This window comes from Myotis brandtii, unplaced genomic scaffold, assembly GCF_000412655.1.
Source record: "Myotis brandtii unplaced genomic scaffold, ASM41265v1 scaffold132, whole genome shotgun sequence".
Taxonomy (NCBI): Eukaryota; Metazoa; Chordata; class Mammalia; order Chiroptera; family Vespertilionidae; genus Myotis; species Myotis brandtii.
The window spans coordinates 4,252,926-4,267,810 of record NW_005354673.1 but is presented as its reverse complement, the minus strand read 5'-3'; the positions used below and the strand labels follow the sequence as shown (position 1 = coordinate 4,267,810).

The 14,885-nt window shown below is 37.9% G+C and overlaps 1 protein-coding gene across 1 annotated transcript in view; it reads right to left on the bottom strand.

The window, feature by feature from the left end:
* The window catches only part of SNW1 (SNW domain containing 1), a 39,091-nt gene that overhangs the window by 10,522 nt on the left and 13,684 nt on the right, over positions 1-14,885 (bottom strand). Inside the window, exons 4-9 of the mRNA XM_005860151.2 lie at positions 5,270-5,365; positions 5,071-5,177; positions 4,041-4,145; positions 3,186-3,255; positions 2,462-2,527; positions 770-886 (exon numbers count right to left, since the gene is read on the bottom strand). Coding sequence (XP_005860213.1) covers positions 770-886; positions 2,462-2,527; positions 3,186-3,255; positions 4,041-4,145; positions 5,071-5,177; positions 5,270-5,365 — 561 coding nt within the window. The remainder of the gene's footprint in view (positions 1-769; positions 887-2,461; positions 2,528-3,185; positions 3,256-4,040; positions 4,146-5,070; positions 5,178-5,269; positions 5,366-14,885) is intronic.

The window sequence follows — 14,885 nt, the reverse complement described above, 5'->3', positions numbered from 1 at the left end:
AAACATCATATCATAAAAGGGTACGGTCTTTTTTTTTTTAAGTTTTATTCATTTCAAATGGGCCGGATCCGGCCCGCGGGCCGTAGTTTGCCCACGGCTGCTTTAACCTATAAGAGATAATTTTTATAAAGGTGTTCATTGTAATACAAAAGATATACTTTTCTATGTTCTAAACATGTGCCATGATGTATGTGAATTTCAAAGTCACATATTAATACCATAATATTAAGACAGCCAATACTATGAATGCCATATTCTATACCATTCAACTCATCAAAATGTTTACTTGCCCTTTCCTGCTACTGACTTTTTGGGAAACATGTACATCTAAAATAGAGAAAAAGTATGAAACCTAATAACAGCAGCTGGCAATCTTCACAAAATGAGATCAGCCTAGTAAACCATTATTATGAAATTTAAGGCAACTCCAGTAGTGAGATTTGTGTATGAGTCTGTAAAGGCTGAGACCAGATACAGAGCTGCAACTAGCACCTGCCATCTCTGGCTCTCATACCACAGGTGAATCTCTCTAGGTCAATGATGGCGAACCTTTTGAGCTCGGCGTGTCAGCATTTTGAAAAACCCTAACTTAACTCTGGTGCCATGTTACATATAGAAATTTTCTGATATTTGCAACCATAGTAAAACAAAGACTTATATTTTTGATATTTATTTTATATATTTAAATGCCATTTAACAAAGAGAAATCAACCAAAAAAATGAGTTCATTTTTCAAGAGCATTATATAATTAAATTATAATAGACCAACCTTCCGATCAGCAATGTAGAGGGCTTCAGCCAGTTTGGCAAAATTTTCATTGATGTGAACTGTCTGCAATCCTCTTCCATCAGCAGCCAGACGTTTGTCTAATGGAATTGTATAACCCTAGTGTGAAACAGACAGAGAAAACAGTCACAAAGGAGAGACAATAGATTCTTTAAAATTAGATTTAAATATGTCCATTCTGACAACCACTTAGTTGAATTTCTTTTCCTTACATCTTCCTTCCTAATTATGCAACAGCAGCAGCTAACACTGAGTGCTTTGTGTGGAGGATTGTTTAAGCACTTTACATGTTATGGTCTCATTTAACCTTCAGAGTAATTCTATAAAGCTGATAGCATTACTGTTTTCATTTTATAGATAAAGATACTAAAATAGAAAGGTTGGTTGTGTAATGTCCCTAAGGACATATAGTAAAATAAGTGGATGAGCTAGGATTTAAACTCAGACAGTATAATTTCAAAGCTCATGTTCTGGGAAAATAGATTCTCAGGTAAATAACTGTGACTTGTATTAAGAGGAAATCACTATCAAATAGCTAAATACTTGTTCCTAAGTAAATATAACAGCCACACGAAGGTAGAACAATCCCTAAAATAATAGTATCTATAGGTAGTATAATTTGCTGTACTGTTTTAATGCCTTGGTAGATTCTTGGAACTTTGTTTTAATAGAGAATGAGCCCATAACTTCCTTTAGGGAATAATTTATATGTAATCCATAAGTTAAAGTGGCTTTCACCTATCCAATATAGAAACATGAAATATGATTTGGGAGAAAAAAGGAAATAATGATTAGGAAGTTTATTCCACATCATTTTATAGATTCTTCATGACTTCTGGAAGCTTTGGCAGTTAGTAGATATATAGGATTTAAATAGCTTACACATGCAATGTTATGAACAGAAACAAATAGTTTAAAAATTATTATTATTTTTTTTCAGTTTTCTTTTTTTTTTTATTAGTTAAGGTATTACAAATGTGTCCTCATCCCCCCCATTAATCCCCAACCTCCCCCAATATATCTAAGCATTTACTGCATTTTGCCAAATAATCATTTAAATTGATTTCTTTTTAAAAATTTTAAGTTTTTTAAAAAATACTATCTTTCATTGATCTTTTGATATGTTACTTTATTCTATCTATTCCTTTTCTATATACTTCTGATAATGACTCACTAAAAGAATCTATGGTATTCATGTGCCTGGCATACTAACATTTCTATTACATTGGGGGAAAAAAGAAAAATCACATGTGGGTGTTCCTTTTATTTTTTAATAAAGATTTTTTATTCTTTTAAAATTTTAGAAAATGTATTTTTATTGATTTCAGAGAGGAAAGGAGAGGGAGAGACAGATAGAAACATCAATGATTAGAGTGAATCATTGATCAGCTGCCTCTTGCACACCCCACACTGGGGATCCAGCCTGCAACCCAGCATGTGCTCTGACTGGGAATCAAACCATGACCTCCTGGTTCATAGGTTGATGCCAACCACTGAGCCATGCCGGCTGGGAGGGGTGTTCCTTTTTGAAAACACTCAGCTAAGTGAGATACTGAGGTTTCACCTAAAGTTATCCAGGCTGAAGCTCAAAGTTATCCAGACTGAGGTTCCTTTCCTGGGTGTTTTCCAGTAGGTTGTAATACTAAAAGACTGATTATATAACAACATCATTACCTTTGCATTTTTCCAGTTTGAAATACAAGGAGGAATCTTCCACTCTTGTTGTTCCTTCACAGTCATCTGAGTTGAGAAAACAGTAGAAAAGACATTTTTAAATTTATAGTCTACTAAAAACCCAAGTGTACTCGTTCTTCAAAGGCAGACAGATATATGGATGAATTTAGTCAAAGACTAAAATTCCATTTGTTTGGTAGCTCTATATTCTATGTTCCTACATCATGAAGTCTAGTAATAACTTTAACATAAAAAATGGAAAATAATCTATAAATTACTTTTGACAGTTATAAATAGTGGTTAGTATTTTTCCATACTTAAAGTGATATAACTTCTTTCAGATGAATACTTGTCCTTTAGTTGGGTCATAAAACATTTTTAAAAGCCACTCAGATGATCAATCAGAGACCTAACAATTCCAGGTGCTTACTTCCTATAACTATGATAACATCCTTCATGTCAAATAGCAGATCCTACTCATCCATTAAAAACAGGGGCTAAGTTAATAATAAAACTAATAACTAACATTTTACATACATTTTTATAAGCACTCTGCAACTACACATTATAGCCTTAAGTGGGTCCCTATTTGTTCTTGAAAAACAAATTAAGAAAGAAAACAATACATAAGTTTAAAGGCATTTAGACTTTATTCTACAGGAAGTTATTTATAAAATTAATAACCATGAGTCCAAAATAATCTTTTACAAATGGCAAAGATTACCTTTCGGCTAGGAGAATGCATGACAGGTGCAGGAGGAGAAGGTGGTCCTCGGGGAATTTTCTTATTAATCCTGAAGCATAAATCAAAGCACAACTGTAGAGTGATACATTTGTTTCCCTTTTAGTTAGTTAAGTCTGAAGTCTCCCCCCTCTTTGTTTATTATGTAAAGCTTCAAACACATACAAAAACAGAGAGTATACAAAGAATGTCCATCTTCTCATACAACAGTCACTCAGCTTCATCAATTATTAAAACATGGCCAACTTGTCATCATCACTACCCAACTCATCTCCACAATATTATCATTTCATGGAGTAATATACTTTTTTCCTATTTAAAAATCAGCTTTATTTAAGTACAACTGACATGCAATTAGTTATAAATACATATTTAAAGGGTACAATTTGATTAAGTTTTGACACAAGTATATATTTGTGAAACCATCATCACAATAAAAATAGTGAACATACCCATCACCTCCAAAAGTTTCTGTGTGCCCTCTTGTTCATATCTCCTCTGCCGCACCCGCCTTCCTCCCCACAGGCAATCACTGATCTATTTCCTGTCATTACAGGTTAGTTTGCATTTTCTAGGGTTTTATATAAATGGAGTCATACAGTATGTAATTCTTTTTGTCTGGCTTCTTTCACTCAGCATAATTATTTTGAGATGCATCCATGTTATTGCATGTTATTAAAATTTTATTCCTTTTTATTGCTCAATAAAATTGCTCATTCCATGTATAGATGTCCCACAATTTGTTATCCATTCACCTGTTAATGGGCATTTGGGACGTTTCTCCTGGGACATCTTTTTAAAGACTAGTGGTTCATTCTCATGAAGCCACCTACTTACTTGAACCTTGGAGGTTCCATTGGATCTTTCTGCATTTCCACCATACGAATAACCCTCTGTTTTGCTCCAGAGTTGAAAGCCACTCCTTGCTGAGATGGTGTGTATCTGAAGAATACAAATGGAACTAAAGGTATAACTAGTTCAAACTTTCAATAGGTATTTTTCTTCTATTACAATCCTAAGATAAACTGTATTGTCAATTCCTTTCACAAAATATTAACAGAAAATTGCAAAATATTTAGGCAGAACAGATAGCAACAGAGATAAGAGAACTAACAGCAATTATGAGTTACAAGCAAAATGTAAACTAAAGTCATATTAGTTTGCATCTCTATCCATTTTCCACCATGGAAGGCACAATGTTCAATTTCAGAGATAAGAGATATAGAAAATAGTACCTATTTTGTAAGTCTGCATTTGAGGAAAAAACGATCCATAACATTCTCAGCAGGCAACTATAGTCAGGAGCTTTTCACTGATTACAGGTTGTAAAACGGAGAAAGAATAATGGTAGCAGCCCTACCAGCTCTTAATTTTCTCTTAATATCTATTTGTGAATTATCCCTCCACACAAAAATTTCGTTGAGTGAAACACCTCAAAATTTAGAAGTATTATAAGGATGTCTATTATTATTAATTATCACCATTATGCAATATATTATCATACTATTATTATATAAGTATTACATTATATAACATTAACATATTAATATTTATATTATATAAATATATAATGCCTATTGTATATAAATGGAAAAATTGTAAATAGCAATTATGGTTTGGACCATATACTGTAAGTAACTGTTAATTTCTAGAAACAAAAAAATATTTTGAAAATAGCAGAACTAATATCTTAAAAATGTTTTTTTTTTTTCTGCTTTCAATTGTCTGCACAGAGTCAATAGACTTTAAGTCATTATTTAAAAATTGCATTTACAATTGTGACTAAGTAGAACAGTGAAAGAATACCAGGATCCCCCACCCCAATCAAGTTTGACATGAAACTAAGACTTCCAGGCATGATTCCTACCGGATATACTGAGCGGGAGCCAGTTTATCAGCCGCTCGAGCTGGCATGGCCGCACCAACCTTCTGTGATACAGATTTTTCTAAGGCCACCCTTGTCTTTTCTGTTATCTGAAATATGAAACATGGCATTGAATGGTTTGGAAGTTATTTTCGATGAGTTTTTACATCTTTATTAATTCTATATAGCAATTCCCAGTTACCTCTTTAATAGCTTCTTCATCAGGTCTTTGCAGGTCTGGGTCATCTGCATTCATGACCTCCTTGGGAACCAGGTCAGTGTACTTGCTATAAATGACCTAAAATGTTTAAGCATAAGCAAACTTTAGAAAATCAAGGAATGAAAAGAAGGAATCTGTCCAGGCTGGTGTGGCTCAATTGATTGGGTATCATCCTATGCACCGAAAGGTTGCCAGTTCGATTCCAGGTAGGGGGCGTACAGGAGGCAGCTAATCGATGCCTCGCTCTCACATGATGTTTCTGTCTCTCCCTTTTCCTTCCTCTCTCTCTAAAAATCAATGAAAAACCTTAAAAAAAAAAAAAAAAAGAAGAAGTAACATCATTAAGTCATTTCAGAAGTCAACATGTCCTCTCAGCAAACTTATAAATTAGGACAAAGATTCTGTCTTTGAGATTTTAAAACCAAAAAAGCTTAAAATATATTCACAAATTGCTGCCCTGGCTATTAAGTTAATAATTTTCCTTTGACCTCATGCATTTAAATTATTTGAGATCTTCAAATCAAGTCAGTGTCCAAATACATTGTGCCAACAAAACCTTATGCATCAGTGATCCCTACTTTTGAGGCTCACTAGGACTTGAAATTAATGATGATATAAATTGCCCATGGCACCATTATCTTGGATTACAAACTCATCTGAATTTAAGTCAGGTTACCAAATAACTTCCAAATTCATTGGGCCTGAAAATTTCATTGACCTCACCCTACTCAGAATGTTTGTTTTTTCTGGCATTAAGTCTATCCATAGACTAAGAAAAGGAACATATGCCACTGTCATAAATCCCAGAACATGCCCTAGCCAGTTTGGCTCAGTGGATAGAGTGTCAGTCTGCGGACTGAAGGGCCCAGGGTTAGATTCCAGCCAAAGGCACATGCCCGGGTTTCAGGCTCAATCCCCAGTAGGGGGTGTGCAGGAGGCAGGCAATCAATGATTCTCTCTCACCATTGATGTTTCTATCTCTCTCTCCCTCTCCCTTCCTCTCTGAAATCAACAAAAATATATATTAAAAAAAAGGTCCCAGAACATGTTCTTCCATGAAAAAAAACCCAAAAACAACATTCTATCTATACAACATATTTTACACTCATTATCCAAATTCAGGACGGCTATTTGATTTCTACTAGGCCAGTGGTCGGCAAACTGCGGCTCGTGAGCCACATGCGGCTCTTTGGCCCCTTGAGTGTGGCTCTTCCACAAAATACCGACTTCTGCGCATGGGCCACGAAGTTTCAATCGCACTGTACATGTGCGCCCACACGTGGTATTCTGTGGAAGAGCCACACTCAAGGGGCCAAAGAGCCACATGTGGCTCGCGAGCCGCAGTTTGCCAACCACTGTACTAGGCTCAACATGGTTTCTATCAGGCTGACAATGATGTGGTAGGCCCCTGACAAAAAAAAGAGAATATTACGTACTTTCATGCCCATCTATACTTCTCTAATCCTATATCTAATAAAGAGGGAATATGCTAATTGACCCCCATGCCATCGCAAAGATGGTGGCGCCCACAGCTAATAAGGAGGGAATATGCTAATTGACTGCCCTGCCCTCAAAGATGGCGGCACCCACAGCCAATGAGGGAATATGCTGACTGCCCCGCTCTCAAAAATGGTGGCACCCACAGCCAATAAGAAGGGAATATGCTAATTGACTGCCATGCCCTCAAAGATGGCGGCGCTCACAGCCACAAGATGGTGGTGCCCAGTCCCCTCAGCCCCGTTGCTCGCCTGCCTCTGGAGTCCCCCAGTCCCCTTAGCCCCCAGCCGCCCAGGGCCGCCCGAGCCTCAGGTAACCAGGGCCGGCCGAGGCTTGTGCTGCCAGCAGTGGCAGCAGCAGAGGTGTGATGGGGGCGTCGCCTTCCCCTGATTGCCGGGTCGCCTCCCGCCCCTGAGGGCTCCCGGACTGTGAGAGGGGGCAGGCCGGGCTGAGGGAACCCCCCCTCTAGTGCATGGATTTTCATTCACTGGGCCTCTAGTGCTTTCATAAAAACTTACATGGCCCTGGCTGGCTTGGCTTGGCTCAGTGGATAGAGCGTTGGCCTGTGGACTTAAGGTTCCTGGGTTTGATTCCAGTCAAGGGCATATGCCTGGGTTTCGGCTCAGTCCCCAGTAGGGGGTGTGCAGGAGGCAGCCAATCAATGATTCTCTCTCATCATTGGTGTTTCTATTTCTCCCTCTTACTTCCTCTCTGAAATCAATAAAAAATATTTTTTTTAAAAGAAACTTACATGGCAAATTTTGTGGGAAAGACGAGGTGGTACTGGAAATTTAACAAATAATCAGCATTGTACATTTTGCTGCTTAAGCCAGGAATTCTTAGACACACATAAAAAGGACAACTTATGAATATGAAAGAAAACCAGATTTCTGGGCACTTGAGATCTTCAAAAATTTTCTGCAGAAAAAAACTGTTTACTATAGAAGACAAAGTCTTATATCAATAATTGTATTCTATTATAACATTCCTTAAAATTGCTTAAAAACTGCATGATAGTCTTAATTTCTTACTACAAACAACAGAGCAAAAAAACACTTTATGGCCTATCTGACCTGATCTGGCTTTGCCTACAGCTTCAACCTCCCCCTGTATCTCTTACTCCCTCATTCATTATGCTTCACTCACATGGCTCTTCTGTTTTTTGAACACAATATACTTTTCCCCAATTCTGAGCCTTTATAAAGTGTTGTTCCCAGTTCTTCAAGTGAGTGCTCAATCTCTAAGTCTCAGTTCACAGGTCATGCGTGCATTGGTGAGGCATCCCCTCGCAATACTCACTAAAGCAGCAACCACTCCCCACCCAATCATTCAGTGTCAAGCACTCTGTTTACTATCTTCAAAGCACTGCTCACAGTATAAAATTATTTATCTATTTTACTTGTTTATCTGTATCCTCTATTAAAGTAATAACAACAATAAAAGCTACCATTTATTAAGCACTTATTTTGTGCCTCTGTTCCTTTGCTTTATATATATAACTAATTTAACTTTCATATCAACCCTATGAAGTATGCACAACAATTATACCTACACTAGAGGCCCGGTAAATGGATTTCTGCACAGGTGGGGTCCCTTGGCCTGGCCTGCAGGGATCAGGCCGAAACTGGCTCTCCGATAGCCCCTGAGGGGTCCCGGATTGCAAGAGGGTGGTTCTTTGGTGACGCACCCCGGAATCAGGCTCCCTCCTCTCTAGTTCTTCCGGGTGTGTCACCAGAGAACCGCAGTTGCCAAGTCACCGCAGCTCGGCAGCTCCTGCATTGAGTGTCTGCCCCTTGGTGGTGAGTGCACATCATAAGTACCGGTTGAATGGTCGCTTAGGCTTTTATATATATAGACTAGAGGCCCAGAGTCCCTCAGCCTGGACTGCGGTGATCGGACTGAAACCGGCTCTCCGACATCCCCCGAGGGGTCCCAGATTGCAAGAGGGCGGTTCTCAGGTGACGCACCCCAGAATCAGGCTCCCTCCTCTCTGGTTCTGGGTGCGTCACTCAAGAACTGCAGCTGCCAAGTCACCACAGTTCGGCAGCTTCTGCATTGAGCGTCTGCCCCCTGGTGGTCAGTGCACGTCATAGCTACCGGTCGGACGGTCAAACAGTCTGATGGTCGCTTAGGCTTTTATATGTATAGATTACAGATGAGGAATCTCTTATTCATAAAGTATCTCCAGTGCCTATAACAATATCTGGTCCACAGGAGGTATTCAGTCAATATTTGTTGTACAAATGAATGAATATATGAATTTTAGAAATGATCTACTCGATGCTAGAGGTGAGTATATTTTAGGCCCTGCAGAACATTCTCTATAAGCTGTTGATTTCCCAGAAAAAACTATGTCATGGCGATAGACCGAAATCTCTAGTTTTTTTTTTTTGTTTTTTTTGTTTTTTTTAGGAATTAGACAAGTAACAGGTAAGAAACTATAGATGATGGACCGCAAAACATGTACTATTGATACGTGAGCTACTAGTGTCACCATCTTTTCAGAGGTCACATTTGGAAGTGATCCTAAAGCTCACTCTAGTGGGAAGAATGAGACTCAGTGCATTAAGATCATGCAGCTGGTGCTCTAGCTGGTTTGGCTCAGTAGATAGAGCATCGGCCTGCGGACTGAAGGGTCACGGGTTCGATTCCAGTTGGACACATGCCCGGCACATGCCCAGATTATGGGCTCAACCCACATTGGGGGTAGTTCAGGAGGCAGCCAATCAATGATTCTCTCTCATCATTGATGTTTCTATCTCTCTTTCCCTCCCCCTTCCTCTCTGAAATATATATATATATATTAAAAAAAGATCATGCAGCTGGTAACTGATGACAAAAAGTCTCATTTTTTCTTTTCTTTTTTCAGGATGGAAAAATCTACATGACAAGAATCTAAAATTATATAACAATACTCTTAAAATAATACCAAGGCTATGAAGAGTTAATTACTTTTACACAGCAATCATTACAGGAAGAGATTCTGAGTAAATGGCTCCCTGGTAGTCATATATGCTCAACATAAAGTTTCAATACTAATTTAGCATACAAGAGCCATTTGCTGCTTCTTATTTGGGTATTCCAAAGTTAATAACCCTTTAAATGAGCATCAATAAGATTCTAGCATCTCACAAAGACAAGTGAAGGACATCTGAAGAGCAAGATTTCTCCATGGTAATTAACTATAAAACCCCCAATTTTTTTTGCCAGAGAACCAAATGTGCTGAAGAAATTCAGTATATCCCAGGAGGCAAAGGAGCTGGGGAGGAATATCTGAAAAATAGAATATATTCTTGAAGGTATCAGGAGGACAAATGAGCTTTGTGAAAAGATAAAGCAATAACTCATCTGTGAAACAGATTTTTTTTTATTACTGAAAACTGGCAAAGAACTGGATTGACTAAAAGAATAAGCCTATCAACATATTCACCATTTCAGAGGTAGAAAGAAAACACTATCTTTTGGCTTAGCTAGTTTGTGAAATCACATGAACAGGGTAATAAATAACATAGAAAATTATCTTGGGGTTAGTTTAAAGTTGTTGGATTTGGGGGGGCAGGAGAGGTTGAAGGCATTCTTTTAGGTAGTAACATGTAACATTTCCTATGGAACTATTTCAAGAGGAAAAATGTAAACACCAAGGCTTTTTACTTTAAGACTTATCACTCAAGTCACAATTGAAAAAATCTTGGAAGTTCTATCAATATTTACTTCAAGAGATCTTTTCCTTCTCAATTTTGTATTTCGAATAAATCATGTACACAATATTTACTTTACATGGAGAGAGATCAATGGCCTTAGTCTTGCCCTAGAATATTATCCCTTTGGAATCCTTCCTTGTTCTTCACCTCTTACACCTAGGGCTACTATTTTCCATTCTTGCTCTTTCACTATTAATATTTCAGTGAGAACTCCCTGGTTTCTGAAGAATACCCTTTGCTATAAATCAGAAATCTTTGTATATACTGCAAATTCAATAATCCAATAAACTATTTTCATCCTATGTCAAGGATTCTGCATATCAGTCTCCTGAATAAGATTTTAAAAACCCCATTTTGTACATTTAGTAGCCAATTCCTTCTTCTAAACGAGGAAAACCAGTTTTAAAACAGAGTATTGCTGCCACCTCCAATTCCCCTCCCCCCAGCCCTTTGTAAATACTAGTATAAGAGGTATTTCTGGTTAAATTAATGGGATGGGGAGGGCAATACTGGCATTTAACAGGTAGTGCCAGTTATATTAAATGTATACAATGCTCAAGACAGTCTCAAACAATCAAGAATTGTCCCCCCTCCAAATGCCAATGCCTACTGGGTGCTCAGTTAATGCTGAATTATTAAATGCATTAAAAAACTCCATGTTAACTCATCTACTTTTTAAAAAATTAAAAGTACATATTGATTAAATTTGTATAAGAAATTTAAATGCATACTCCAGAGTATAAAGTCCAGCAAGAAAATACATCCACGAGAAGCAATGTTAGAACAGTCCAGGTAGTCGATCTATTCAATATCTTTCTTCTCAATTCATTGAAAGCTCTATTCATTTTTTTAAACAATCTTTTTTGTTGTTGTTATTTTTAAGACTTTATGTTTGCCCTAACCGGTTTGGCTCAGTGGATAGAGCGTCGGCCTGCGGACTGAAGGGTCCCAGGTTCGATTCCGGTCAAGGGCATGTACCTTGGTTGCAGGCACATCCCCAGAAGGTGTGCAGGAGGCAGCTGATCGATGTTTCTCTCTCATCAATGTTTCTAGCTCTCTATCCCTCTCCCTTCCTCTCTAAAAAAATCAATAAAATATATATTTTTTTTAAAAAAAGACTTTATGTTTTTAGAGCAGTTTATGGTTTACAGCAAAATTAAAAGAAAGAAATTTCAAGCCCCTACCCCTACACATGTATAGATCCTCACATTAGGGTCAAGATTATTATGAACCTGAGTGGTACCTCTGTACACTACTAGTTTGGGGTTCATTTCTGGTGCCTGTGTTACGGACAAACATGTAATGCTTTTACTGTATAAAGGAAGAATACTTGAGAGACTGAAATCTAAAACAGTTCAGTTTTAACATTTCTACTTTACTTTCAACACAAGAGTATCACCAATATACATGGTTATTAGAGAAGAAAAAAACACCAAAAACTTCCAGATGTACTCTGGAAATCGGATAAAATTTGTGGTTGCCAAACTTGAAATATAATGCAAAATGGGCTAAAACTCTATTTCACTCAAAATTACACAACCTGCCAATGCCAAATATTGTCTTAAAGGCTGCTTTATCCTAACAGACAGGAGAAGAGAGGCAGCACATATCAATAAATAGGGATTATTCCACAGAAGGAGAGATGCACCAGAACAAAGGCAGCTGGAGCCAAGTGAAGGCCTCGACGGGTAAATTCTAGTACATGTCCTGCATGCACAGGGACCTAGTTTCCTTTGCACAAGTGGACTATGCTTCTTTACTGGCGTCAGAAGTAGTTTCTGTTAGTCAGTGAAAACTGCTATCATTCCTGCAACCACACACTGGTGAATGGCATTGTGTCAAGTTGCCAGATACTAAGTTAGATGCCTACGAGGAAAATATAAAGATAAAATCTCTGATCTCTAAGAGGTTATAGTCAATGACATAGATCATTAGTGAATAGATAATTACAATAAAAGGTTATGACTGCTACAATAGAATACGTAAACGGAATAGGGAGGAAGGATACCCAATCTAGCCAGGAAGATAAGGGTGGGTATCCTGGAAAGTGACGAGTTGCAATTTGAAGCAATAGGATTTAGACAGACAAAGATTAGGGGGCTTTTTTAAGCATAGGGCTTTACCCATGGGAAGTTCCCAAGGTAAGAGAGAATGTACCATATTAGGAGAACTGCAAGTAGTTCCTTGTGGCATTTACAAGGAATGCCCAAAAGTTATTTCTTCTCTAACTACCACCTACAATGGTGATTATTTTGTATTGAAAACAAATAGAATGGCTAACACTGGACTTTTTATTTTTAGATTACAGTATTCTGGTCATGAAAGTTGAGGCTAGGCTAGGAAGGTAAACAAGGGGTCAAATATGCCATAAGGAGCTTAGCTCGTTCTTACCCTAACAGCCATGGAAAGATTTCAAGAGTGCAAGATTTCAAGAAGAGAAAGATAAACAGATAAACATGCATGAACTTGTTTTTTCAGGCAGGCAAGACAAATGCCAAGGAGATGGGTTTAGATTCTGCTGCAGTAATTCTAGCAAGAAATGATAGGGGCCTGGGTTAAGTAGCAGAGAAAGAAATGCACTTGAGAGGTGTTAAGAAAATAAGATAGATCACAGTGACTAAACAGATGGAAGGTCTGAGGAAAACACAATGGAATGCTTGTTAACCAAAAGCTCTTTAGAGAACATATTGGCATATGTATCACACTTGATATTTGAATATCCTTTGACCCAATAAGTCCAATTTATTTTTTTATTGTAAATTTTAAAAATATGGTTTTATTGATTTCAGTGAGAGGGAGAGAGAGATAGAAACATCAATGATGAGAGAGAATCATCAATTGGCTGCCTCCTGCACACCCCCCTGGGAATTGTGCCCTCAAGACAGGCATGTGCCCTGACCAGGAATTGAACTGTGATCTACTAGTTCATGGGTTGACATTCAAACACTGAGCCACACTGGCCGGACTAAGTCCAATTTATTTTATACAAATACTCATGTGCTAAAAGATGTTTATGGATCTTGAATAAAATATATTGTTTGTAAAGCTAAAAACCTGGAAAGCTACCAATGCTTTAAAAAAAATTAGGGAATAAGCACACCATGGAATTCTATAGACATTTTTTAAAAAATGAAGTAGATCTGTATGTACCAACAAAAATCTTCAAAATATATTAAGTGAAAAAAGCAAGTGTATGAAGTATGGGTATTAAAATCTTATTCATGTAAAAAAAAAAGGTATATATGTTTGTATTTGTGTATGTGAGTGTAAGTAAAGTGGGAATACATATCCATATATATCTAAATCCATAACAAAGGTTTGGAAAGATACGTATCATTATAGTAACAGTAGTTACCTCTGGGAAGTAAAGTGGGAGAAGTAGGCAGGACTGTATGTATATATTTATGTAGTACTGGTATCTTTTACCATAAGAATATATTAGTGTATTTTTTTAAATCAATAAAATATTGATTTAATATTTTATTAAATATTAAATATTTAATAATTTATTAAATATTTAGAAGACTCCCAGGCTTTTAGCATAGTCAATTAGGAAGGTACTACAGCCAATCACTGAGAGAACAAGAAAGGTAGATAAAATGAAAAATTATGCCTTTAGTTTTAGATTTGATTGGGCAGTACTTGGGGAAATCTAGATAGATCTGCCCTTATAAGGACCTAGAGTACAGGAGAGAAAGCTGGGCTGAAGACACAGATTTGACAATCATCAGTACATGATTGACATTTAGCCAAGGTACTAAATTAGATTAGCCAAAGAGAATTGGGTGCGGGGGGCCGGCCGCCCTGCCATCGATTGGGGTGGGAGAATCCAATAACGGTCCGGGCCGGCCAGGGGGAGGGGCACCCCTGGCCCCGCCCCCTTATCAGGCCAGTTTGCTGGCCACAGTGGGCATCATATGACCGGTGGTTCTGGTCCTTACGAATGCCGGCTTTTTATATATATAGATAAGATAGATGGGGAGTCACCTTGTTAAGCTGACAGTGGATATACAGGCATAGGAGTTAAAGCTTAGAGCAGTGGTTCTCAACCTTCTGGCCCTTTAAATACAGTTCCTCATATTGTGACCCAACCATAAAATTATTTTCGTTGCTACTTCATAACTGTAATGTTGCTACTGTTATTAATCGTAATGTAAATATCTGATATGCAGGATGGTCTTAGGCGACCCCTGTGAAAGGGTCACTGGACCGCCAAAGGGGTCGTGACCCACAGGTTGAGAACCGCTGGCTTAGAGGAACACAGGGTGTGCTCTCCCTCCCAGGAGCAGGCCAGTAGTACCTTTCTACCTTCTCAGGCGTGCATCTTCTAAACCAGTGGTTCTCAACCTTGGCTGCACATTAGAATCACCTGGGGATCTTTTTAAAATCCTGATTTCTGG